Source organism: Cercospora kikuchii (assembly GCF_019650295.1).
Source record: "Cercospora kikuchii DNA, contig_00004, whole genome shotgun sequence".
Lineage (NCBI taxonomy): Eukaryota > Fungi > Ascomycota > Dothideomycetes > Mycosphaerellales > Mycosphaerellaceae > Cercospora > Cercospora kikuchii.
Genome location: NW_025408585.1, coordinates 1,625,329 through 1,650,682, shown reverse-complemented (window position 1 = coordinate 1,650,682; position 25,354 = coordinate 1,625,329). Strand labels below are relative to the sequence as shown.

At 52.2% G+C, this 25,354-nt stretch overlaps 12 protein-coding genes across 12 annotated transcripts; 7 read left to right on the top strand and 5 right to left on the bottom strand.

Moving 5' to 3' along the window:
* Window positions 1-197: 197 nt before the first annotated feature.
* On the bottom strand, window positions 198-1,815 carry CKM354_000688000 (uncharacterized protein; the record flags this gene model as incomplete). The annotated part of the gene is made up of 4 exons (XM_044802215.1): window positions 198-509; window positions 573-1,257; window positions 1,315-1,385; window positions 1,528-1,815. The coding sequence occupies 4 exons, from the start codon at window positions 1,813-1,815 to the stop codon at window positions 198-200; spliced, it is 1,356 nt and encodes a 451-aa protein (XP_044658150.1).
* A 1,294-nt stretch (window positions 1,816-3,109) lies between these two features.
* Window positions 3,110-4,055, bottom strand: CKM354_000687900 (S-adenosylmethionine-dependent methyltransferase; the record flags this gene model as incomplete). Its single annotated transcript, XM_044802214.1, has 2 exons — window positions 3,110-3,900; window positions 4,004-4,055. 2 exons carry the CDS (start codon window positions 4,053-4,055, stop codon window positions 3,110-3,112), a joined length of 843 nt encoding a protein of 280 aa, XP_044658149.1.
* A 925-nt stretch (window positions 4,056-4,980) lies between these two features.
* Window positions 4,981-7,190, top strand: CKM354_000687800 (uncharacterized protein; the record flags this gene model as incomplete). Its single annotated transcript, XM_044802213.1, has 2 exons — window positions 4,981-7,050; window positions 7,104-7,190. The coding sequence occupies 2 exons, from the start codon at window positions 4,981-4,983 to the stop codon at window positions 7,188-7,190; spliced, it is 2,157 nt and encodes a 718-aa protein (XP_044658148.1).
* Window positions 7,191-7,889: 699 nt separating this feature from the next.
* CKM354_000687700 (uncharacterized protein) lies at window positions 7,890-9,057 on the top strand (the record flags this gene model as incomplete). The annotated part of the gene is made up of 2 exons (XM_044802212.1): window positions 7,890-8,081; window positions 8,161-9,057. The coding sequence occupies 2 exons, from the start codon at window positions 7,890-7,892 to the stop codon at window positions 9,055-9,057; spliced, it is 1,089 nt and encodes a 362-aa protein (XP_044658147.1).
* Window positions 9,058-9,741: 684 nt separating this feature from the next.
* On the top strand, window positions 9,742-10,242 carry CKM354_000687600 (uncharacterized protein; the record flags this gene model as incomplete). The annotated part of the gene is made up of 2 exons (XM_044802211.1): window positions 9,742-9,910; window positions 9,980-10,242. 2 exons carry the CDS (start codon window positions 9,742-9,744, stop codon window positions 10,240-10,242), a joined length of 432 nt encoding a protein of 143 aa, XP_044658146.1.
* Window positions 10,243-10,620: 378 nt separating this feature from the next.
* CKM354_000687500 (uncharacterized protein) lies at window positions 10,621-12,157 on the bottom strand (the record flags this gene model as incomplete). Its single annotated transcript, XM_044802210.1, has 3 exons — window positions 10,621-10,927; window positions 10,981-11,861; window positions 11,915-12,157. The coding sequence occupies 3 exons, from the start codon at window positions 12,155-12,157 to the stop codon at window positions 10,621-10,623; spliced, it is 1,431 nt and encodes a 476-aa protein (XP_044658145.1).
* Window positions 12,158-12,597: 440 nt separating this feature from the next.
* On the bottom strand, window positions 12,598-13,278 carry CKM354_000687400 (bis(5'-adenosyl)-triphosphatase; the record flags this gene model as incomplete). Its single annotated transcript, XM_044802209.1, has 2 exons — window positions 12,598-13,128; window positions 13,192-13,278. 2 exons carry the CDS (start codon window positions 13,276-13,278, stop codon window positions 12,598-12,600), a joined length of 618 nt encoding a protein of 205 aa, XP_044658144.1.
* A 183-nt stretch (window positions 13,279-13,461) lies between these two features.
* Window positions 13,462-14,181, top strand: CKM354_000687300 (uncharacterized protein; the record flags this gene model as incomplete). Its single annotated transcript, XM_044802208.1, has 2 exons — window positions 13,462-13,982; window positions 14,037-14,181. The coding sequence occupies 2 exons, from the start codon at window positions 13,462-13,464 to the stop codon at window positions 14,179-14,181; spliced, it is 666 nt and encodes a 221-aa protein (XP_044658143.1).
* Window positions 14,182-15,128: 947 nt separating this feature from the next.
* On the top strand, window positions 15,129-16,375 carry CKM354_000687200 (uncharacterized protein; the record flags this gene model as incomplete). The annotated part of the gene is made up of 2 exons (XM_044802207.1): window positions 15,129-15,549; window positions 15,600-16,375. 2 exons carry the CDS (start codon window positions 15,129-15,131, stop codon window positions 16,373-16,375), a joined length of 1,197 nt encoding a protein of 398 aa, XP_044658142.1.
* Window positions 16,376-16,471: 96 nt separating this feature from the next.
* CKM354_000687100 (uncharacterized protein) lies at window positions 16,472-19,498 on the top strand (the record flags this gene model as incomplete). Its single annotated transcript, XM_044802206.1, has 1 exon — window positions 16,472-19,498. One exon carries the CDS (start codon window positions 16,472-16,474, stop codon window positions 19,496-19,498), a length of 3,027 nt encoding a protein of 1,008 aa, XP_044658141.1.
* Window positions 19,499-20,513: 1,015 nt separating this feature from the next.
* On the bottom strand, window positions 20,514-22,103 carry CKM354_000687000 (25S rRNA (adenine645-N1)-methyltransferase; the record flags this gene model as incomplete). The annotated part of the gene is made up of 1 exon (XM_044802205.1): window positions 20,514-22,103. One exon carries the CDS (start codon window positions 22,101-22,103, stop codon window positions 20,514-20,516), a length of 1,590 nt encoding a protein of 529 aa, XP_044658140.1.
* Window positions 22,104-22,402: 299 nt separating this feature from the next.
* Window positions 22,403-24,749, top strand: CKM354_000686900 (uncharacterized protein; the record flags this gene model as incomplete). The annotated part of the gene is made up of 3 exons (XM_044802204.1): window positions 22,403-23,015; window positions 23,121-23,838; window positions 23,897-24,749. The coding sequence occupies 3 exons, from the start codon at window positions 22,403-22,405 to the stop codon at window positions 24,747-24,749; spliced, it is 2,184 nt and encodes a 727-aa protein (XP_044658139.1).
* Between the last annotated feature and the right edge of the window lie 605 nt (window positions 24,750-25,354).

Below are 25,354 nucleotides of genomic sequence, written 5' to 3'. Positions count from 1 at the left end.
TTTGCAAAGCCACGGGAGGGAGGGAAAGGCAGCTCCCACCAAAGTGGCATGTTCCGGATCTTCATATGCACACCGGCATGCAACCTAGTTCAAGCTCCGTCCATACAGAGGCATCTAGTTCAAGCTCCATCCATACAGAGGCCATCATCAAAAGAATTTGCTTCATGTACAATACAATTTTGGCTTGTGTACAGACACTAAAGAACCATAAAGTAAGAGCCCGTCCCCAAAGCCACCAGTACTAACGCAGTGAGAATACCAGCGCCGGCCCGATCAGCTGTCGTGATATCAGATGGTTCAGCGATGTCGTTGTCGCCTCTTGTGCCGGCATTGGGGTCTCCAACCGACGTAGCTCCTGTGCCATTACCAACAGGACCGCTCACTTGGTCAATCAAGTTGGCCTGGATGACTTCCAGAGCGTTCATCTGCTGTCCGACACCGAAAGCTCCATCCCACTCTCCTGTCGTCCATTTCGTTCCACAAGTCTCGCCATCTGAGCCGCCGGAGCACTATATCAAACACGTTAGCAACGGACACCAAAAACTCGAACCTTCCAAACAAAAAGTACTCACCGACGCAGCAGCAGCAATCGCCGAAGCCGACATCAACGGCATAACAATATCATGCGTCCAAGGCGCAACCTTCACAGTCGCCGCCATCCATCGACTCAAATACGCCTTGAACGTCTGCTGATCAATATTGCAGTTCCTCGAATCCTCGCACGCCACCTCAATCATAATATCGCTCCCTTTGAAGAAAATCCTAATAATCGCGTCCAACATGCCTTGCACGCGTTCTCGCCATTTCCCCTCGTCCGCTCCATTCGCTGTGATATTCCACATCACGGCTGCGGCATTAAGGTAGACTCCGGCATTGTAAGACCATTGAAAGTGGTTCAATTCGCGACAATCCAATTTATCGTCGGAACCATCGTAGACATGATAATCGTCGCTGATCATGCCGATACTGCGCGACCAGTCCCAAGTTCGATCTGCCCATTCGGAGAAAGTGGTGTTTTTCGTGTACATTGCCAATCGGGCTCCAAGGTTGAAAAAACAGCCGTTTGAGATTGCGTTTTTGTAGTTGTAGCCGTTGTTGAAAGTGAAAATCTGCCATTTGAGACCTCCGCCGCAAGCGTTTGTGTCCCAGCGAACGGCTTGTGAGTTGAAGACTGCTTGTGCAAGAGCGAGCCATTGTGGCTGGTCTTCGGGTGGGTTGGGAAAGTTATATTCTGCGGCTGACATTGCTGCGATGCCCCTACAAGTTTTTGCATTAGTATGGGCTTCGCGAGTTCATGCGCGAAGATGTGCATACCAAAATGCTTGATCATCGTTTCCTAGCGATTTCGATTGATTGGGAGGCATAAAGTTCGCATCAGGACCGACCTGTATCACACTCCGTCAGTCACACACTCGCCATCGAACTCAGGCGTGCCTCTTTCTCCTCCGTTCGCGCAGGACTCTACGTATTCGTATCCGTATTCCTTCTCATTCCTCGCAAACCAAGCCGACCAACATCGCGACTCACCTGGAACAATAACCCTTCAGTCACCAATGCGTTGTACTGCTCGTCGCCCGTGTAATACCAGTAATCGATCAGAGATCCAAACATCGCGCCCGACTCCCACCAGTAGTACGGTCCTGGAAGAAGTCCCGGTATTTGAAACGAGTTCCCTTGGTACCACGCGACCATCTTCTCTGTGATTTTGGCTGAAGCATCTCGAATCGATTGCGGGCTATCCAAGCTGAGCTGTATGGCGTGGGCGGCGGGCAAAACAGCGCAGCAGGCTGCTGAAAAGAGGGTGTTGGTCTTCATATTTCAGGGAGAGCGGTCCACAGCGGCCGCCGCTGGTATGCAGGTTTATCCGGGTTTGTGCAGGCTCCTCCAGTGCTGTTAACGAGCGTGAATTTTGGGCCGGAGTAAAGCAAAGGTGGGAGAACACCGCCGGTCAACAGCGAATGTTTGTCGATGTTGATGAATGAGGTGAGACGCCATCATGGCCAACGTCAGGAGTGATCAAGGTCTATGAAATGCCAATACGGCCCATTTACGCAGCAGGTCTTAAGCGCGGGTTGGCGCCAAGTCGATAGGTATGCAGGCTTTGCCGGCCAGCCCTTGCCCCGTACCTCAATCCTCGCGCAATATTGGCTCGAGAGTCAGTGGAACATGTTCGGGAAACTCGTCGGCGGGTTTCTGCAGGCGAAATTGACTGTTCCCACACGTCTAGTCGCGATGCGGCGCAGAATACGATGTTCCTTAACCGCCGGGAAGGAGAACATTGCATGCTTGCCAAGCCCTTGATTCTTGTCTGGCGGGTCTTTGGCTCGCCTTTGGCCGCGGAAAACATGATCATCACAAGCAATCGTCTCATCTTTCCGGCGCGTGGTGCGTGTGCACCAAGATTCTAGCGCCAGGAGGAGATCTGTGATGCTATTATTGCTTGCACAGCCCTCTAATCGATCCCACTTCTGCCGACGGCTTTCATTCGTTCCTCAACACACACAAACAAGAACAAACACACACACCACGACGATCGTTAACAACATGCTGCTGTTCATTTACGCACTTTTCGTGGCGCTGGCCTCTTTCGTCAATGCTGCAGACCAAGCTCCTGATGTCGCCTTTTCCTTAGTGATGGAGTATCGACCAGACCAGGAGTTCCGAAGTTGCAAATCGACAGACCAGCAGGTGAACTGCGGATTCTGTTATCTCCAAGGAGGATTCCTGGGTTGGAACTGTAATTGCGACGAATTTGTGAGTAAAATGTCACTTTGTCGAGCCGGATCTTGCGGCTTACCAATCCGACAGTGCCACAATACTCTGAACGAGTGCTATTACATTACTCAGGCCAACCCAAGCACTTATACAAAAATTGAATGCAAGCGAGATGCACTCAACGGTTAATTTCTGCTGCCAGAAAATGGAGGATCAAAGGCGTTACGGACTACGAGAGCATGGCTTCCTGTCATGGAGAGGCCAGAATGTACATCGGCATCGGGCGTCAGAGCGGACCGCGAGAACCCAAGGATGGTGGAAAACACGGCTCCCTGACAGATACCTGGGCGCGAGCTCGGCCAAGTGCTGGTCAAGCTTGAGGGTGCATCGAGCATCATCGACTTCGTAATACGCCAACGTGTACAGCAAATCCACTGTCTTCCTGCAAGTCTCGTGGCAGGAGGTCGCTGGGAACTCTCCAAGACCGGAAGAGGTTGTGAAAGGCAGACAGCCACTGCTCGAAAACTTCGGCTTGTCGCAACTGCTGGACGACCACGCAGATTGTCGGTCTCTTGACTGTGCGGTGGTCGTCGCGGTTCCGAGATCTGCAGAGGTCGGCGCATGTCTGTACGAGTGGTTCGATGAGAGCATAGTTGTAGATGCAGTCGCAAGCCAGAATGGCATCGAATCCACCTTGGAAGTCGTGTGCGTGCAGGAAGCCAGCCACATCGTCCTTTTCCCAGTCCAGTGGACATACTTCGATATTACAATCCTTCACTTTGTTGGTTGTCCTGTTCGAGCGAGCGTTCAGGTCAATATTACTTTGCAATGCCTTCAAAGTGTAGGATTGGTCAGTAGCGACAACCTTCCGTATGTGGGAAGCTAGGATACAAGGTAAGATTCCTGAGACCCCAGCTCCGAGTTCCAGGACCGAGGATCCTGAATCGAGGATGCCAGAAGTGTAGAGAAAATTTGTAGGAGATGCGAGCCATTCAGCACACCGGAAGGTGGACTGCCATAGCGCAGCGCCAGTTGTGCCTCCATTTCGGCTTGACTGTAGCAAGCCAGGCGATTGTGTGATCTCAAAGTCGCGTCCAGCTATCGTGATATCGAGGACGGTCGCCTTTGGATCCAGCATACCGAGGTCTTCCATAGAAAATGGTTGGGAGAAGATGTCGAACGTCTCTGTACTTACCCATTACCATCTGTTGCAGGCGAGGTCCGACAATCTTGGACGCTCTTGCCTCGCTTACGCCGGGCGTGATGAGAACGATGCTCCTTTGCTCACCTTCGTCAACGTCTTGGACTTCATCACCAAGCTGCGCCACCAGCGCGTCCATAATGCCCGCAACCACGTGCGGTGCTCCCGTCAAGCTTGCGGTCGTTGCCTTGGCAGTCTTACTGTCCGCGTCATGAGCTTCCGGTCGCTATGGTAATGGAACAGCGCGGCAGCATCACCAGTGGTTGTCGTGCGTTGCTGTACAGCAGTATTTCTTCTCACTCGAAGATGGCGGCAGCGGAGTGGGCCTCCGCGGATCGGTTGAACATGGGTGACGCTAGCACAAACCGTTGTTGCGTGAAGATCCGGTCGCTGAGGCCAGAGCTATAGCTGAACCCTGCATGCTGTCACCCGTTCACAGATAGCAGTCGTACAACGCGATGGACAATGAGAGGAGTAGGTGACATCTGTGTCGTGCTCGCTCTCGCGAAAAGTGGTATAGAGACAAAGGCGCTGGCACGTGGCAGTTGTGTATGGTCAGGTGAGAGGGGTGTCGCGCGGCGGAGGATTCAATCAGGCACACGCTCGCCTTTCAGGTTCGGTGGCAACCAGGTCATCATCGTCGGTGATCCGTGGCATGCGTCGCAGCCAATCCCAGCTGCGGCGGTTTCAGTAATCCTGTCGTTCTCGCTGCTGTACGCCGCTCGAAAGTCGCCGGCGGGTGGTTTATATCCAGCAGGCGACACCCTCGAACAGAGTTGAATTGCGAATTAACATTCAGCGAACTCTCCTACCCCAAAAGAGGCGTCGCTGGGGTTGACTTGGCGTGGAGTGGAGAGGGTTGAGGTCATTGCATGTTCAGCATCTCACAAGAGCTCCAAGACCTTAGCACCGTAAGCCACACTCCCGGACAGCCACCACTCTTGGATCCGAGCCTGTCCACCCCCCTCTAGTGAATGTCGTTTGATTGCCTAGCATACTCCAACTCACGCGCCTCCCGGCCTACAAATACCGCCGATCCCCACCGCCTCGCTCACGCCGCCGCCATGACCGACCAAAACGCTGGCATCATGGCTCGCAAGGATCTCAAGACGCTGGTGCCCCAGCCCAAAATGTACAAGAAGCCACCTTTCACCGCTGAGGTGCAAGGTGTGGAGAAGAAGGAGGGCGAGACTGTACCGCGCCGAAACGTGCGGACAAAAGATCAGCTCAAGAGCACACCCGAGGAGGGCGTCAACACCATCTTCGACATCCTCAAGCGATCGAGCCAGAAGTATGGCAACGCGAAGGCGCTCGGCAAGAGAAAGCTCATCAAGCTGCACGAGGAAAACAAGAAGGTGAAGAAGACCATCGATGGCGTGGAGAAAGAGGTCGATAAGAAGTGGACATACTACGAGCTGTCGCCGTATGAGTACATGTCCTTCACTGAATACGAGCAGCTCGCGCTCAACGTCGGCTGCGGTTTCCGTGCTCTGGGCATGAACGCGCAGGACCGCGTACACATCTTCGCAGCTACACACCCATACTGGCTTGCCACCGCTCACGGAGCACAAAGCCAGAGCATGCCGATCGTCACCGCCTACGACACTCTTGGAGAGGAGGGTCTCAAGCACTCTCTCCAGCAGACACACGCAAAGGCCATCTTCCTTGACCCTCACCTCCTCGTCAAGCTCATCAAGCCACTGCAAGAGACGAAGGACATTCAGCACGTCATCTACAACGATGACAACTCGCCCACAAGACAAGTGAGCGATGAGCAGACGAAGGAGAACGTGCAGAAGCTGAAGGAAGCTCACCCACACCTGACCGTGAACAGCTTCACTGAGTTCATCGAGCTCGGCAAGCAGAACAAGGTCGAGCCTACTCCGCCATCTCCAGATGACCTCTGCTGCATCATGTACACTTCGGGTTCCACTGGCGCACCAAAGGGCGTGCTCTTGACCCACAAGAACGTCGTGGCTGCCATCTCTGGTGTCGACGTGATTGTTGGCCCATACCTGGGTCCAGGTGATGGTCTTCTTACCTACCTCCCTCTTGCGCACATTCTCGAATTCGTCTTCGAATCTGCCTGCCTGTACTGGGGTGGCTCCATGGGTTACGGTAACCCGAAAACCATTTCCGACGCGTCCATGCGCAACTGCCGAGGCGACATTGCAGAATTCAAGCCAAGTATCTTGGTTGGTGTTCCAGCAGTGTGGGAGACTGTTAAGAAGGGTATCATGACCAAGGTGGAGAAGCTCAACCCAGTCTCCAAGAACTTGTTCTGGGGCGCTATGAGCGCAAAGAGCTTCATGATGAACAATGCGAGCTACCTGCCGCTCTCCAGCGTGGGTACAAACATTGTGGATAACGTCGTTTTCAAGAAGGTTGCCGAAGCGACTGGAGGCAAGCTCCGTATTTGCATGAACGGAGGCGGACCAGTCGCTAAGGAGACTCAGCGCTTCATCTCCATGTGCATTGCTCCAATGATTTCCGGCTACGGATTGACTGAGACCGCTGCCATGGGCGCGCTCATGGACCCTCTGTCGTGGACCGATACCGCGCTTGGTGAAATTCCTGGCTCCGTTGAGGTCAAGCTCGTGGATTTCCCAGACGCAGGCTATCATGCCAAGAACAACCCTCCACAGGGTGAGATCTGGATCCGCGGCGCGTCCGTCACTTCCGGATACCTTGACCTTCCTAAGGAGACGGAGGAGTCGTTCACAAGTGACGGTTGGTTCAAGACTGGTGACATTGGCGAGTTTGACAGCTACGGACAACTCAAGATCATCGATCGCAAGAAGAACTTGGTCAAAACACTCAATGGTGAATACATTGCATTGGAGAAGCTGGAATCTGTCTACCGATCGACGAAGATTGTGCAGAACATCTGCGTGTATGCCGCGCAGGACAAGAACAAGCCAATTGCCATTGTTGTTCCAGCTGAGCCCGCTCTGAAGCAGCTCGCCAGCGACAATGGCATCGAGGGCAACGGCCTTGAGGATCTCTGCCACAACAAGAAGATCAACAACCTCGTCCTGAAGGCCATGCAGGACACTGGCAGGAAGCAAGGTCTGGCTGGTATTGAGATCATTGAGGGTGTTGTTCTCGCAGATGAAGAGTGGACCCCACAGAATGTGAGTTTTCCCAAACACTACTGATTCATGATTATGTACTAACTCTTGTCCAGCAACTCGTCACTTCGGCCCAGAAGCTGAACCGCAAGGGCATCATGGAGAAGTATCAGAAGGAGATCAAGCAGGCGTACGGCTCCTAAGCTGTGTGCAAAAACATTGATCTCAAAACGAACATATGATACCCAGCCTGAAGTATGCACGCCTTGCGATGACGATACGACGATGAGAAAACAACATTTGATGAGTGTGCTGCGCGATCGGAACATTCGAGATGGAGAACACTTTTTGAACTCTCGGGGGCTTGACTTTGAGCTGAGGCGTATATGCTCAGGCAAGCTTTGTACTGTGTAATTATGGATTTTTAACCTTTTGATTGTTGTAGCGGAAGATGAAATTTGATGATTGAGGTGTTTTCTGAATTCACGAGTCGCCTTCTTCTCAACTATTTGCAAACTCATGCGCCATATTGCTATGCGGCAAAGTTCAGTCTGAGCTGAATGTTAAAGCAGACCACACATCTCCAGACTAATCACTCTGCCTACGGTAATGCTTCGGCATACGGCGCAAAGCCGGCTTCTCACGCAACTTGTTGCACAGCAGCCCACTTTCACCCACCCTTCTCCATCCAGCATGATGTCAGGAACAAGTGACCCATTTTGGGAGAGGCCTCCGTTCTCGCAAGCACTAATGCCAATGCCAATGTCATGCGGACTTCAAATTTGAATGAAGATGGCTTGGAACACAATTCAATCACTATTTGACCTTGACTCTCACTTCGAAATATCCCTCATTCGTTAGATCGTTGTTTGTTTGCACTGAAGATTTGGTATAAGAAGAGTATGACTTCTGGCAAACCGGCAGGCGAAGCGAAGGAAGAACGTGTTTCGCAATGGATTCTCCCCAGCACGAGTCGAAGCATCCGATCTCTGGAGCTGGACCGAGATGCTACGCTGGGCTCTCCGGGGGAAAATGAAGTGCGTGTGAAGTTGTTTGCAGCGGGGCTGAACTACAGAGACTTGATGATCGCCAAGGTGAGCATACCAGGGATATACAGGAACATGTTGAAGTTGTGGAAGAATTGGAGCTGATTGACATTTCTGCTTTGCACAGGGCCTGGCTCCAGGTCCGATTCGAACACCACACATCGTACCTGGTTCAGACGGAGCAGGTATAGTCGAAGCTGTGGGATCGAACGTAAAGGATTTCCAACCTGGTGACAAAGTCCTGACGCATTTGACGCCGCTCTTCGATCCTTCGGACGAAGCTTCGATGCCGGATATGAAAGCCATCTCTTCTGGCCTGGGCCACACTCTCGATGGAACTCTTCGCTCAAGAGGGAACTTTCCAGCTTCTGGTCTTTTCAGAATGCCTGCGAACTTGAATTTCCTCGAAGCTTCAACTTTGACGTGTAGTGGGTTGACGGCTTACAATGCTCTCTTCGGACTAGAGGGACGAGAAGTCAAGCAAGGAGATTGGGTTATGATTCAGGGGACTGGAGGAGTGAGTATTGCGGCTTTGCAGTTTGCTGTTGCTGTGGGGGCAAATGTTGTGGCCACGACGAGTAATGCTGAGAAGGGAAGACTGTTGAAAGAGTTGGGAGCGAAAGAGGTGGTGAATTATAGGGAGGCGCGGGAGTGGGGAGCAGTGGTGAAGAGCTTCACACCAAAAGGAAGAGGGTTTGATGTCGTGGTTGATGTGGGCGGGGACAGTACACTGGAGCAGTCGCTCGAGGCTGTGAGGACGGACGGAGTGGTGGCTTTGACGGGATTGCTGGGAGATGCTGCTGAGCCGGTCAAGATGTTGGCTGCTTTGATGGCGGCGTGTACGGTGCGAGGAGTGCTGCTGGGTTCGAAGAAGCAAATGAGAGAATTGGTGCGGTTTGTGGAGGAGAAGAATGTGAAGCCAGTGCTGGATTTCAGGACTTGGGATCTGGATGAGGTCAAGAGGGCGTATGACTGGTTGGAGAACCAGAAGCACTTCTCGAAGGTGGTCATTCAGATCGAGTAGTTGGTAGCAGTCTGTACATGTAGATCTTGTTGCAGCGTGTCTGGCTTGTTGTCTGTTTTCCTTGATGTGTTTGTGCTGTTTCAAAGCAAGATCACTCATGGCCCTGATCAGAGTCTTCCCAGGAGCCTAACGAAGAGTATGCCAGCATCGTCGCTCTCATCAATTCTCCATGAAATGGTAGTATAGATACCGACGTGCAATGGAGCGGTCGGGTCATGCCAGCCGACATCCACGATCGCCATGGCAACGGGCGTTTCAAACCGGGCACACTGCGGCCTCAGCGCGGCCCCTTGAGGATAATTGGTGCTTCTGGTGTGTTCACTGACCGACGTCCCTTGCTTCGGCGCAGCACTCCCACCATCACACTGTGACACGACTGGACAGAGCACGAAGAAAGAGCACGTTCTTGCAGCAAACAAATTAGGAAAGCTACAATGGTACGTCGTCCCTTCTCCGCTCCGTGAGGACCCTTGGCGGCAACACCGCGCTCCGTCCTGGTTGGACAGACGCTCAAGGGGACCGCCAACAACAACAACTCGACAAGCGACCTGCGCGGCTGTTCTGCTGTCTGTGCAACATCAGTCTCCCACTTTTCTGCTGTCTCACAAACACATCCTACACTCAAACACACACCTTCACAACACTCTGCGCATACCAGATCAGCCGCAAACTAACGCGACAACCATGACCGACCAGGCGCAATCCACCAACTTCAAAGAAGCCTTCTCCCTCTTCGACAAGCGCGGCACCGGACGCGTCCAAATCGACTCGCTCGGCGACCTCCTCCGCGCCTGCGGCCAAAACCCCACTCTCGCTGAGATCAAGGATCTCGAGCACTCAGTCGGCGGAGATTGTATGTTCCTCCTTGCGCTCCCCTCTTCCACGCGCTCATGCCACTAACATATTCTCTTTGCTTCTCCAGTCGACTTCGACGCTTTCACCCGCGTGCTCAACCGCCCTGGCGGCTTCCGCGACCCCGGCGAACCCGAAGAATACTGCCGCGGCTTCCAAGTCTTCGATAAAGACCTCACAGGTTTCATCGGCGTGGGACAATTCCGATACATTTTGACGAATCTCGGCGAGAAGATGAGCGATGATGAGGTGGATGAACTCTTGAAGGCTGTGGATACGAGTTCAGGCGAGCTGAATTATGTGGATATGGTGAAGATGATTTTGCAGAATTAGATGCTGCTGAAGAGAGAATGGAGGAGAGATCGAGGGGCTGCGTAGCGCGGTGTTCTGTGTGTGTATGCATTATGAGCCAGGAATTGGTGAACTCGGCGTTTTTGTTTATTGGGGAAATATGGGGCCGGGACTTTGTTGTTACAGACACGGAGAGGACACGAAATATGAAATGCCAGAGTCTGGAGTAGGCTATGACGAGTCTGGGCTGAATACGATGAGATCGGCTCGTACGGGTAGATACGATAGCCTGTTCAAAAGAGCAATTGAGATCTGTATGCCTGTTCTGCAGAGCTATTCACGTTTCTCGCACCAATTCTTTGCGTGTAATGGTTCATCACTCTTCTTCGCTTTTCAGTGCTCTTAGATCGCGAGAATGGTTCACTCGTCCTGGACAAATTTCGTCATGGGCTTGTCATCCGATTCCAAGTCGTCCCAGTTCCAGATCACCATCCTCTTTCGCTCCTGCGTCTCCTTCTCGTCCACTTTCTCTTTCTTGTTTCCACCGCCGCCCTTCTGTCCCTCTCCCACCACCGTAGCTCCTTGCGCAGCCTGTTCCTGCTTCTGTGGCTGCTTTGGTCTCACGGGCGTCATTGTCGTTCCTTGTCCGTAGCCCAGCGCTTCTTCTGTCTCCATTGGGTGCTCATTCTGGTGTTTCTGGGTTGTGCGACAAGCTTGCAATTGAGATCTGGGGAGCTACAGTCAGCATGTGAAAAGAGAAGAGGAAAGCGATGTACTCACTTTGCTGCTTTCAACTCTTCAGTCAATTTCGTGATTTTTTGAGTGAGAGAGGCCACGGTTTGCCCTGATGTGGTGTCGAATTTAGGTGCTGGGCCGGGTGGGAATTGGCGTTTGGTGTTTTGAGATTTTGATTCCCAGATGTGTTCCAAATCGAATTCGAATGGATCGAGAGGGTCGTCGATGATTTCCTCAGGACTTTGCGGCTTTGAATGGGGAATGAATAATACAGGGTCCATGAGGTTGCGAAGGTCGTCGTCGAGGTCTTTCTCCGGCTCCTCATCTACTGATTCAGCTCGTCTCCTGTCCGTATTGGGCTTCTCCTCAGACTGCTTAGAATCTTCTTTGCTTTCGTCTTCTTCGGCACCGCCCATAGCCAGAGGGTTATTGGGATCTAGTTTACGAAGTTGACCCTTGGCTTGTCGCAGCTCGGCTTCAATTTGTTCGACTTGCTTGGAGAGAGGAGCGATCAGCTTCACCAGTTCCGTTGGTGGTATGGTGCCGACCGCAGAAGAAGAAGAACCTGTTTTGGTAACTGAACTAGTGGACGAGGACGCTGTTTCGATGGCTGGACCAGAAGATGAGGAAGCTGTTGACGTGACCGAGCCGGTGGCGTAGACTGTTGAGGTGACTAAGCCAGAGGCATATGGAGGTGACGAAGGCTTCTCATCGTCGTCCCTTGCTAGCTCCCTCTTGTCTTGTTGTCCTTGTACGGACGACCCCCGCTTCCCTTGCTGTGGAGGAAGCTGGTGTATAGTGAGAAACTCGGTCGGGCTTGATGTGCCGTGGCCGCCACAGTATGGGGTAACATAGTTGCCTTTTGCTAGTAGCGTCCACTGCGGGCATTTGCCTTTCACTATACTAGCGACAACAAGAGTGTAGTCCTGGACCAGAGAGATCAGCGTTGGGGACGTCAAATAATATGGCAATACAATACCTCTTGGTGCGATGGATCTGGCAACCACACTGTGCAGATGGGCCAGAAGGTATTCTTCTGGCCCTCCGTGACTTCCCAAGTTCCGCATCGTTTGCCCTTGGCTTCTTCAGTGGCAGTGTCGACGTAGATCAGTGTCGGGTGTGCGTTAGGATCTACAGGGAGACCAGGAGGCTTTTGTGCTTTAGGGATTGCTGTGGCGCTGGCTAGGCTGATCAACCCGCTTGCGATGATGAAAGACTTCATGATGGACATTGAAGGCGTTGTTCTGAAGGAGTTGCGGAGCACAAGCGACAGGAAATAATATGTCACGAAACAGCGGCCCATTCGGAATGCTCGGAGCTCTTCATTACCATGGCGATGTTGAACCTGAATTGACGAGCTCGAAAGTGGGATGCTGTAGTTGTTTTCTGGTAGCCTTTGAAGCATAATCCACGGCATTGTGGAGAGGGCAATGTTTGCTGCTTACCTGCTGTTCCAATGGTCGCGGAGAAGGAGAGCATATTACCTCCTCCATTATATGTACGCCGTTTCAGTAGATGTGGTCGCAAATTTGGCAGTTGGAATTATGTTGAATGCGATCATGTGCAGAAGTTTGACTGCAGCGATGCTTGGGATTCGTATGCGGCGTGTGTCCTCGTATGTCGTCTCATGCTCGTATATGCTTCATCATCGTTCTGCACATCTTACAGCTCTCCCTTCAGACTTCCCGGTCCTTCCTTGACTATCCTATCATCACGATACATGCCCCTCTCTTCATCCCTTGCAATCTCTTCTCTCAACCACGCCGCTTCTTTCTCCATCTCTTCCTTCGTCCGCGGCTTTCTCTCCTCATCTTTCGCCCACTCGCCAGCTTGTCTCTGCTCAGCTTCTTTCTGATGTCCTCCAACGTTGCCTTCCTCTCCCTCCAACCACTCGTGCACCTTATCTCCCTCTCCGGGATCACCTTTCGCTCTCGGTATCACGTGACAATGCACATGCGGCACACTCTGACCTGCAGCAACACCATCTTGCACAGCTATGTTGAATGCTTCGGCTTTGTAGACTCGCTTGAGCGTGTGCTGTATGCGAGTCACGGTGTTGAAGAGGTCGCTTATCTCTTCGGTTGTCAGGTCTGAGAGATGAGGTTTGACGCGTAGAGGCGAGACGAGAATGTGGCCTGGCAGTAAAGGCTTGAGATTGACAATCGCAAAGGAGAGTGGTGTGACATGGAAGACCTGGTAGAAGGAGGGCACTTAGCTTGGGTTCGCGATTTTGCTACAGGAGAGTGGCGGTTGTACTTGAGACGTGACGTTGAATGTAGCGAAGTGAATGACTCGCCCCGCTCTGCCTGGAAGAGCCATTTCGGATGGATCTTGCTTGCTCATGGGAACGACAATATCTCGAGGTCGACGAGTGTACGATTTGCAATGTTGGGTCAAATGGCAGAAGTTGAATTCGCCTCGGCTGAACATTCAGACGCGTGAACGTCATTGCGATCGCGCCATCATGGTCTAACTCTCCTTTCCCACCTACACTACAATCTATACATACACACAATAATAGTAATCATGGCATCCAAAGCAATAGACATGCGCAAAGCCGCAGCCAAGTTTTTCACAGCCTCCCACTTCGCCGTAGCAGGCGCCTCTTCCAACCCTCAGAAGTTCGGCCATCGCATATTCGCCTGGTATCTTCCACGAGACCTCTCAGCAATACCCCTGAACCCGACAACACCTTCCATTTCAGTTCGCGGGAAAGACTATGATACTGTAGCCTCGCCTTCAAAAGTCTTAGATCCCAAGCATACCAGCCTCAGTGTCATCACGCCCCCACCTGTCACTGCGAAGCTACTACAGGAAGCGAAGGAAGCTGGGATACTTGCGGTTTGGCTACAGCCGGGTAGCTTTACTGATAAAGAGCTCGATTATGCGATTGAGAATTGGCCAGATGCTGCAGTGGGAGGGTTTGCGGATGGGACTGTAGGAGGTGAGGGCTGGTGTGTGCTTGTGGATGGAGATGCTGCGATCGAAGCTTCGAAGAGCTTGAAGAGGAAAGAACCCGCGAGCAATGGTGTCAATAGACCTAAACGGCAAGTATATCGGAACCGGAGAGGAATTCACGCAAGCAGGACTGATCGTTGCAGTGCAGGACATCGCGTCTCTAAGCGACCGAGTAAGCATGAGCTTGTTGTTGGCAGAAAGGCGAGAGTCAAGAAGCATGTACGGGACCGTATTGGGAGAACAGAGAATATCAAATTGAGGCAGATTTTGGCGAATCTCGAAGGGTGATACATTACGAGACGCATTTTGGGGACGATAGACCCATTTTCGTTTGGATCTGATCTTTGTGCCATGGTCAGCAGGGCTGTTTCCTCCGCTCTGTGTGCACTGCACATTGGACTCGGCACATCCTCTTTGTCGCGCAATCGGGCTGCCATGCCACACTCGAAAGCATGACTGACGCAGACACTCGAAGGGGTCGAGCTCTTGTTTGAAATGCTCCGCAGCTTTGTCGGCACCCGCAAGCTTCGAGAAAGATCTTACAAGAGAATGTCATGACATGTACACCGGCTTGATCGGCCAAGTCTGCATCAATGGGCTCTTCAACACCTGGCACGAGCGGCAGTCGCTGGTGTCGACTAACGACCTGGTCGCCTGAAGAGCAACAGAGAATCTGTTTTACACAATGACGAAAGATTCCGATGTTCTATCAGCTACCTAGAGACGAAATACTCAGCATGCAATCATGCACACACATCAGGCAACTTGCTCGATGCGCATCTGCGTCCTCACATGACGCGAATGGGATACTGATGCACACTTCGGGGCGGTCAAACAGACTGCGAGGTCCGGCCTTCATGAGCACGTTCGCTTCTGAGGTTGGACACAGACAACCAACGCTATACGTACCTCTTGCAGTCGCAGCTCATGACGATAAACGCGCACTAAGATTTGCTCCAATGTTGAGACTTTTGTTAGCGCCATGGGCGGAAGGCACACTTCGCGCCTCTGCACATGCACGGCACAGTGGTATCTCTTGGCAGTGGGGTGCCTCAGATGTTGCGTGTTGATGCAACCGAGCTGCATGCAGGCACATCGCACAGCCCCTGCAAGACGAACACCTCGAGGCCGTGCCTGGTGCTCAGCTTCCTTCCGGACTCCTCTCACAGTCCTGCGTGCCTGGCACGCCTTTGCATTGAACCACAATCTGACACAGCACAAAACCCCTACAAAAAATGTACCTCCTGAGACTTGGGACCCGTGGTGAGCTCAGCTTGTCCAAGCACGAGTACGACAATGTTCCTCCTTACGCGATACTTTCACATACTTGGGGTGCCGAGGACGATGAGCTCACCTTCGACGATATCAAGGGTGGCAGCGGCAAGGATAAGGCTGGCTATCAGAAAGTATTGTTCTGTGGACGCCGAGCTCAGGAAGAAGATCTGTCCAGTTTCTGGGTGGATTCGTGTTGCATCAACAGACCGAACCTGACGGAACTCTCAGAAGCGATCAATTCCATGTTTCGATGGTACTCGCAAGCAATGAAATGTTACGTGTATCTATCCGATGTAACGGCTCTGAAGCGTGGCAGTACTGGCGACATAGCCTGCAATTGGAAAGATGCTTTCCGTAAGAGCAGATGGTTCACTCGCGGCTGTATGGCTCTCAAAGGCGTTTCCGCAGTGGATGCTGACTCTGGATCTTAGGGACTTTACAAGAACTGCTTGCTCCTCAGAATGTCGAGTTCTGGTCTAGGGATGGACAGTTTCTGGGAACTAAGCAGGAACTCAGTAAGCTTTTGCATGAAATCACAAGCATACCCGAAAGTGCCCTGTGTGGAGCCCCTCTTTCTACCTTTTCAATCAATGAACGTTTCCGATGGACCGCAGGTCGGAACACCACGAGAAGAGAAGACAACGCATACTGCTTGCTTGGGATCTTCGGCGTATTTTTGCCGCCCATACCTGGAGAAGAACGAGAGCATGCCTTGGGGCGACTTCGAGACGAAATTGCTAAGCGAAACCCCAGCAGCATGATGGTCATAAAACGAGAGGAGACTGTGCCAGGGCGCCGAGAATCATCACTGGAGTCACTGAAATTCGAACAAATGGACACACGTAGGATCACTGTGAGGGACGCAATGGCAAAGACGTGCGGCTGGATGCTACAGCATCATGCCTACGTGGCGTGGCGTCGCAAAGACGACTATACAGGAGGCCGCAGGATCCTATGGATCGCAGGGAAGCCGGGCGCGGGCAAGTCAACACTTATGAAGTATTTGCATCAGGTCGCGAAAGACAACAAAAAAGATGACGAGATAATCGTATCGTTCTTTTTCAATGCACGAGGAGATACGCTGGAGAAGACAACACTGGGAATGTATCGCGCTTTGCTGTTCCAAATCTTGACCGAGGCTCCGCACCTACAGCCACTTCTCGATCAATATAGTCAATGTTCTGGCTGGACGGTAGAAGGCTTGTAAGCACTCACATCTCTTGCGATCAAGGGGCTTGCACAGCAGCGTCTCATATGCTTCATTGACGCGCTTGACGAATGTGAAGAGCAGCAGATACAAGACATGATTAAGTCCTTTGATGATATTGGAGACAGCATACACGGCGATAACAACAGATTTCGGCTGTGTATGGCCAGCCGCCACTATCCAACTATCGTGATCCGCAATGGTCAGCGCATAGTGCTTGAGGATGAAGATGGGCACTCCGAAGATTTGCAGAAGTACATCAGACACCAACTGAAAGTCGAGAAGGGCGAGCTTGCAGAAAAGATCCCAATAGCAGTTCACGAGAAGGCGAACGGAGTCTTTATGTGGGCCGTGCTGGTCATCAGCCATTTGAATAATGACTTTCGCGGCGGCCGTAACTTTCTCATGTGGCAAAGGTTGAAAGAGCTACCAAATGGCCTGAGTGACCTCTTCCGGAACCTTCTTCGACGCGACGATGCTAACATGCACGAACTGTTGTTGTGCCTCCAATGGGTCTTGTTTGCACGGCGACCACTTACTATGCAGGAGTTCTGTATCGCCATGATATCTGAGCTGTATCCTAATGGGGCAGCAGAGGCGTGGAAAGACGACACTGAAGCCATGACGCGTTACATTCAGACCTCATCTAAGGGACTAGCGGAACTTACGAAATCAAAGACGGCGCCCCGGGTACAATTCATTCATGAATCAGTAAACGATTTTTTGTTGAAAGACGACGGCCTACGAGAGCTTTGGCCAGAACTCGGAGAGGCTGATCATCTTCGTTCAGTGAGCCACGATCGACTTAAACAGTGTTGTTTGCACTATCTCACTAGCGGGGTCTCGAATATGCCTTCGACAGCAGGCTCTTCCCAGTTCAAGTCCGACAAGGACAAGACGAGAGGGGACGAGCCCAAAAAGCGCAAATCAAAAAAGGCTAGGTCTAAAGAGCATAAGGCTAAGAAATCGAAATCCAAGGAGGTCAACAAAGAGGCTAAGGTCAGCCGAGAGATAATGGCCGTCAACTACCCCTTCATGGCTTATGCGAGTAGTGAAGTGCTCTTCCACGCCAATGAAGCCGCTCACATGATTGCGCAAGAGCACTTCATGGAACTGTTCCCATTTGACAGGTGGATCTACGTGAGCAATGTCTATGAGACATATGACGTTCGCCGCCATGCTCCAGAAGTTACCATGATCTACGTGCTTGCAGAGAAGGGCTACAAGCGTCTGATTCAAGCAACTGGCACCCTCCATCTTTGGCGGCGGTGCGTAGAAGAGAGATACCAGTATCCTTTCGTCGCTGCATTTGCTAATGGCCACGAGGACACTTTAATTGCACTCTCGGCAACAACAGAAGAGGCGTATGCGTACGCACTCGGGAGCGATCGTGGGTTCGGGAAACGATCTGAGCTGCGTTATAACCAAGACACATTGCTGTGGGCTACTGACAATGGCAATTGGGCCCTCGCTGAGAGGCTGTTGGCATTCAATGTTGAAGGTATCTTCGCCAAAGAGCCGCTCGCCCAAAAGTTTGCGTTTCCCACACTTGGTGAGGTTCAATCTGACGATTCACTATCTCTTGCCGCACGATCCGGCAAATATGCTATTGTTCGACAGCTGCGCCAGCGTGAGATGAGACCAATCCACTTGGTTTCCGCTTGCGAAGGAGGCTGGAAAGAATTTGTGCAGCTCCTCTTGGACTGGGGTTCCGATGTCAACGGTCGAGTGCCGGATTTCGGAAAGTATATCAACGCACTCGAAGCTGCATCCGCCGAGGGTCACAAGTTGATTGCACGGTTCCTCCTTGACCGAGGTGCTGATGTCAACATGCCGGGGAACGACGCCCTTGCCCGTGCTTCCGAGAATGGGCATGAGGCGATAGTCGAACTCCTCCTGAAACGCGGCGCCAACGTCGATACTGAGAAAAGACATGGCTGTACTGCCCTACAATACGCATCCGCAAAGGGTCATCAGAAGATAGTAGAGATACTTCTCGAATACGGTGCCCTCGTGGACCGACCAGAACACACTCAGCACCCTAGTGCTCTTCAAAGTGCTGCTCGGGGTGGACACGAACATATAGTCGAACTTCTTCTTCGCAAAAGTGCAGATGTAAACGCTGTGACTGATCATTCGACTGCACTTGTCGCTGCTTCCCTTCAAGACTCGGTTCCGATAGTGGAGCTTCTACTCCTCAAAGATGCGGATGTAACTGCTCAAGACCGAGAACACGGCAGTGCGCTCAAGGCCGCATGCTATAAAGGTCATGAGGACATAGTGCGAATGCTGCACGCAAAGGGCGCAGACGTAAATGCTCAAGATCGAAAACAGCGCAGTGCTCTACAAGCTGCATGTCACAAAGGGCGTGAGGCGATAGTGCGGCTTCTGATCGGATGGGCTGCCGACGTCAATGCCAGAGACGAAAGCCGCAGCAACGCGCTCATAGCTGCATGTGGTCGTGGTAGTCCGGAGATAGTGCGACTCCTGCTTCACGCTGGCGCCGATGTGGATGCTAAGGACGAGGGGCACAAGACTGCCCTCATTGCTGCATGCGGTCAAGGTAGTGAGGAGACAGTGCAGCTCCTGCTCAAATACGAGGCATATGTGGATGCTAAGGATCGGTTTGGCAACACTGCCCTCATGGCTGCGTGCAGTCAAGGTAGTGAGGGAATAGTCCGACTTCTGCTCGCATCGGGCGCAAATGTGAATGACCCACCTCCGGACAATTCCCTCGCATCGGACAGGAAAGGAAACGCTTTGGGTATCGCAGCTTGTGACGGTCACGAGAGCATCGTTCGATTGCTTCTCAAATATGGCGCCAACGTCAATTCGGAGCCGGGCGGAAGAGGAAATGCCCTCTGGAATGCATGTCACGAAGACCACGAGACAATAGTGCGACTTCTGCTCGAGCATGGTGCTGACATGAATGCTAAGAGTCCCGAATACGGCACCCCACTTGCCACCGCTGTGGGTATGGATTGCAAGGAGATAGCTCAACTTTTGACTGAACGTGGCGCCGTACATGAGGATGGACCTGACGCTGACGGGCATGTCTTCGGGATGCATTGGGACAAATGGTGGAAGCGCCATCCAAGATCCCGGCCACGGAAACGTTCCTGACCGCTGTCTCCGGTTCAGATCTTGTCGCGATTGCTGGTAGCTGTTGGGTGGAAGGGACAGTGATGAATTGCCGATCGTGAGTACATTTTCTCCAAACTCATCTGTTCGCGACTATGACGCGCGATTGCCACCCAGTACATACGTTGCCATATGACTAATCAATATCAGCGTGTCAAACGTAAGTCTCCTTTTGTTTCGCAGAAGCAACCTGTGAACACCATTGAACCCGATGTCTGACATTCATCTCTACGGCAGGGGTGGCATCCAACGTCTGAGCATCGTCTAAAGTCCCCACTTGAAGCACCAAAGTACTTGGCGCTGATGTTTCTTCGGACGCATGAACTTGAGCATATATCGGTGTTCCGCATTCAGGACAGAAGGACAGTGTATATTCGAAGCCTGCCTCTGGATGCTTGGTCTGGAATTGTTTGAGTTCACCGTTCGCCAGACCGAAGTTGGAGGCAGCTACTGTGAGGTTGACTGAGAAGGTGGAGCCAGAAATTTTGCGGCAAGGAAGGCAGTGGCATAATGAAGTCTATAATGAGTGTCATTATTTCTTGTATCCGCTTGGCATCAGCGGTGAGATCACATACCTGTGCGGCACTTCCTTCTGGCGCCTCAAGAAGCTTGTAGGTTACTCGTCCGCACAAGCAGCTGCCATGAAGAGTAGTCATGTTCGATGGTGTTGGCAAGCCGAATGTGTGCGGTTTAGTTGTTGTACCTCGGTTGAACACGGCTTGATGCCCACTCAGAAGATCTGTTGTTGATAGCCAGCGCCATTGACCACAACGAATGTAAGGCAGTAGGTTTGCCCCTCACCGGAATCAGCTGTGGCTTCTTTGACAGTCGGGCCGACTCAATGTGACGAGTTTGAAGTAATCAATGATATGGCTGCTGAGCAGTGCCTTGAGCAAGTGAACTGCACGGGCCTTGGCATGCTGCAGCAGGAATAGGCACAGATTGAGGACATGAACCCGCTCCAAACATTTCTGCCCATGAATCTTGGTGTTTGCTTCTACCGAATCTTGTACAAGCAGGGCTTCAGCGTCTTCGCCTCATCATCAGTCGCCACATCCTCGTCCTGCTTCGCATCATCATCCAAAAATTTCGCTTTCTTAAACCTGGGTTTTTCCACCTTCTTCTCCTCTTCCGTTTTGTTCTTGCCTTTCGTCGCTGCGGCACCTTTGACAAACTCCATCTTGACGAACATCTTGTTGCTCAAATCGATCGAGCTGTCCCCATTCTTGAGGATAAACCCACGTCGCCGCAGGACTTCCACGAACGATGATACGTCCGTTTCCTGATTCGTCGGAGCAGTCTCGGCGCCGTCCACGACGACCGCGAGCGTCTCCTGTTCATGGGCCTCTTCTTGCTCGGCATCAGCCTTTGCTTTCTTCCTCTGCAGAGCAGCTTGTTTCCTTTTCCCACCAACGCTGTGCTCGACTACTTTGCTTTTCCCCACGCGGCCGAAGCGAGACTTGATCTCGGCTATCCAGAGCTCGCCTTTCCAGTGGAGGATCCTGTATGCTTCCTCAATGAACGAAATCCAGTTGGTACCCATCAAAGCTAGGCAGAAAATAGCAATGTCTACGCTGCCATCATCGGCGGGCAAGTTCGCAATATCGGCCTTCGTCACAAGCGGACTCGGAGAATGCAGATCGTAAGATAGAATGCGCAAGTTCAGTTTCGTCATGTCGCCAGAATCCGTGAGCGTCTGCGCGAGGCGTGCATCACCACAGCCAAGATCTGCGATGATGCTTGTGCCTTGCGTTCGTGGAAGTGCCGCAACTCTCCCTTCACTCTCAGCCTTCAAGCGGTCGGCCACGTCTGTATGCTTCCGCTTGCCGTCCTTCTGGAAAGCCTTCTTCTGCGAAGGCAGTCGCACAGCACCTCTCGATCGTATTGTGGCGATGAAATTGTCAACAGGATTCGAAGGCCACGTCGTCACTTGCTGACGGAATCCGGAGTGATAGTCTTCGAACATTTCCGGATTTTGGTCGAACAGCTCGAGAGCCTTTGCAGATGGCTCTGTATATAGCTTCTCGTTGAGATGACGGAAGCGAGCAGAAATCAGCTTTTGACGCATAGCAGCTTGCATGGGCGTGAGCTTCATCCCAGCAGGAAGAGCAGGTGGTAGTGCTGGAACTGCGGCTCCATTTGTTGGTGCCAAACCAGATGCGCCGGCCTCGCCATTCTGCTTCTCCTTCTTCCTGTCTCGACTGCGCTTCTTTGCCTTCTTGGTCTCCGTGCCAGCCTCCGTCGATGCCTTGTCTACCTCCGCACTCGGTTTCTTCTCATCCTTCGCCTTAGATTTGTCTTTTGCGCCAGGCTGCGCTTGCTCTCCAGCCTTGTCCGAACTCTTTCCCTTCTTAGCGTTCTTCGGTGTCTTCCCTTCGATATGCTTCTCCCATTGCTCGCCTAGCTGTGCGTCCGCCTTCTTAGACTTCTCCTCTTCTGCTTCCTCTCTCTTGCGCTTTCTGCTCTGCTTGTCGCCATCATCCTGAGCTGCAGCAGCCTCCTTGCTTGCCGCCTTCTTGCCCTTGAACACCTCGGTCTGTGGCTTTAGCGTCGAAGCGTCAACGTTCCATCCTTTTACAGCGAACATCGTGAATTATGGTCTTCCATTTCAAGCCTCTCGAGAAATTCTGAAGTCGAGCTTCGCCGAATGCTGAGTCAGCAAGCTTTTTTTGTGGGGCAGCGACGAGACGACAGGCATCACATCACACACGTTTCAAGATGCTTCCCATCTCTGCAACGATCATAGATGGACAAACATCGGTGGCCCACTTGATGAACGCGCGGATTGAAGGCTGTTCTGCTCCTGCTCCATTCAGATCCATCAAGCTTGACCGCCCCTCTCCAACGTGACGCATCAGCTCTTCATAGGGAGAGCAGCATTGAGACATGCGCAAGAGCCTTTCTAAACTTGTCAAAGAAGTCAAGCGGCCTCAAAACTCGTCACAGTATCCTGCGTATACGCTCCAAGAGCCCGTTGTGCCTCCTTCAATTCCTCCAAGACCAGCCAGAATGGCGACTGTTCCGACAGATTATCCTCGTCCAGACTTCGTCCGCAGTACTCTGCGTTGGGAGAGTCTCAATGGCCCGTGGGACTTCTTGTATGATGATCTTGACGAAGGTCAACTGAAGTCCTTCGCCACGCAAGGCTTGCCAACACATGCTTCAGCAGAAGGGAAGCCGAGTGCAAAGAGGACAATCCAGGTGCCCTTTGTGTTCCAAGCTCCGGCTTCTGGTATCCATGAGAAGGGCGTACACCAAGTGCTATGGTACGAGCGCCGAATTGAAGACTTGCGAAGTATCGAGGAGAGGAGCAATGGCTTCCGGCTCCTGCTTCGCTTCGGTGCTGTTGACTATCATGCAAAAGTGTGGCTTGATGGCCATGCTGTAGGAGAGCATTCCGGAGGCCATGTTCCGTTTGACCTCGACCTCACCGAAGCGGTTGCGCAGTCGAACGCCTCTTCCCACAGGTTGACGGTAAGAGTCTTTGACTCGGCGTATGGTATGTCTCCATTGACAGGACAGCTTTGCATGTGGTCCCCAGCACAAGCTACCTGAATTCGTGGTCGATACATGTTTTCGTGTAATTCCGACTAAACATTCGCAGATCTAACACAACCTCGCGGAAAGCAACACTGGGGACCCGAGCCAGAAAGCATATTCTACACGCCCTCCAGCGGTATCTGGCAATCTGTGTGGCTAGAGAGCGTGCCACCAGCGCGCATGGTCGATAGTAGCTATGGCAGCATTTTCAAATCTACCAGGATTGATGCTGGAGTTCTCGATGCTCGTGTCTGTGTCTCTGGCAGACGCGTAGGCCAGAATTTATCAGTGGAGGTCGAGAGCAGCATTGGCGGCGTGATGGTCGGAGTTGGCCGCAAAGAACTCCCGCGGGATGAGGACTTCGTGCGACTTGATCATCTGAACATGAGGTTGTCAGATGAGCACTTCCAAAAGCTGCCTCCGGAGTTTAGCAGAGCAGCTCCTCTCACCGACTCTCGCTGTTGGCGTGGGGGCGTGGCACTCTGGTCACCACAATGTCCGTTGTTGTACGACATCACGCTGCGCCTGTTCGACCAACATGGAAGGCTCCTGGATGAAGTAAAGACCACGACTGGAATGCGATCGTTGAGCTGGAACAATGGCGATGGAACGTTCCGGCTCAATGGTCGGCCACTCTTTCAGTCCCTGCTACTGGATCAAGGCTACTGGCCCGAGACTCTAATGACACCACCTTCATCAGAAGCGCTGAAACGAGACATCGAGCTGAGCAAAGCAATGGGCTTCAACGGCTGCAGGAAACACCAAAAAGTGGAAGACCCTGTGTCAGTCTTTCTCCATCATCCCCATCAACAACCATAAACATGGCTAACAGACATACAGATTCTTCTACTGGGCCGACCGCCTCGGCTTCCTCGTCTGGGGCGAAATGGCCAGCTGCTACAACTTCAGCGTAGACATGATGCGCCGCTTCGATCAAGAATGGATGGAAATGGTTCGCCGAGACATCAACCACCCATCTCTCATCACCTGGACGCCCGTGAACGAAAGCTGGGGATACCCAGATCTAGGCGGAAATGTGCGACAACGAGATCATGTTCGCAGTCTTTACTACAACACTAAAGCCTATGATTACACCCGACCGATTAACGACAACTGTGGCTGGGAACATGTCAAGACCGATATTTCGAGTTTCCACGATTATGCTGATGCAAACGGTATGAGAGATCGTTGTGCCTCGCTGAGGGAGATCGTAGGTCGTGGACGATCGATGTTTCTAGGACCTATCTATGGTAAAGGTCAACGAATCTTGGATTCGGGTTCAGTCCACGAGACTGGCGCACCAGTCATGTGCACTGAATTTGGCGGGATCAATATCGCCGCGTCAAATCATAGACCTGACCAGCAGCAACCATTGTCTTCTGAAGGTCTCAAAGACAAACCTAAGCGTCTCGAAGAACAAATCATGGGCGATGATAAGGAGCGAAAGGTTAACTGGGGTTACACCACAGCCAGTGATGCGAAAGATCTGCTGCGCAGAATTGACGACATGGTTACGAGTGTGGTGCAGCAAGGCCATGTTTGCGGAATCGTCTGGACACAGTTCTCGGATATTGAGCAGGAACAGAATGGATTGTATACGTACGATCGTAGGGAGAAATTGCCTGCGGCTGAGGTGAAGAAGGTCATGGAGAAAGCTGAGAGGCGGTACCATGAGAAGTTGGCGGAGTTGTAGGACTTTCCCAATACTGCGAAAGAACGATATACAGGCGCAGGAAAGCAAGACCGCATCTGGCGCTCCGTTCCACAATTGGGTGAGGGCTCGCTAGACCGCGTCTCCATAAAGTGCCCTTTCCTATGTGTCCAACTTTCTTCAGACCCATCGCATGATCACTCCGCCAAGGCTCTGGATTACTATACAGCGCAGGGTTTTTGCAATTCTTCCTTGCCGTGCCTCTTTCGATGGACCTTCTCCGCGGCGGAATATTTTCTTTCGATGTGTGTGCAAATCTACTCTCCAAGAAGACGATCTTGTCTTGGAGATAGGGATCGCTGCTCCAGTCCGTGCATCATGATGAACGCAAGTGCGGCAGGTTCCACTTCAGTGGATGCAGTTTTACCGGTTCCCACATTTCCTACTGGGATCGGATATTGCATGGCTTCTTTGCGGGGACGTCGCCGGTAGCTTGTCGACGTCGCGAGATACGCGCGCAAGACGCGGTATACTTGGTACAACAATGCTCGTTCGGAATCCGAGAAAGGCGACGACATTGTTTAGACTTCGCCAGCAGCGCCATATACTTTTACCCTCGTGTGGCGTGACTGCTGAAAATAGTTTTG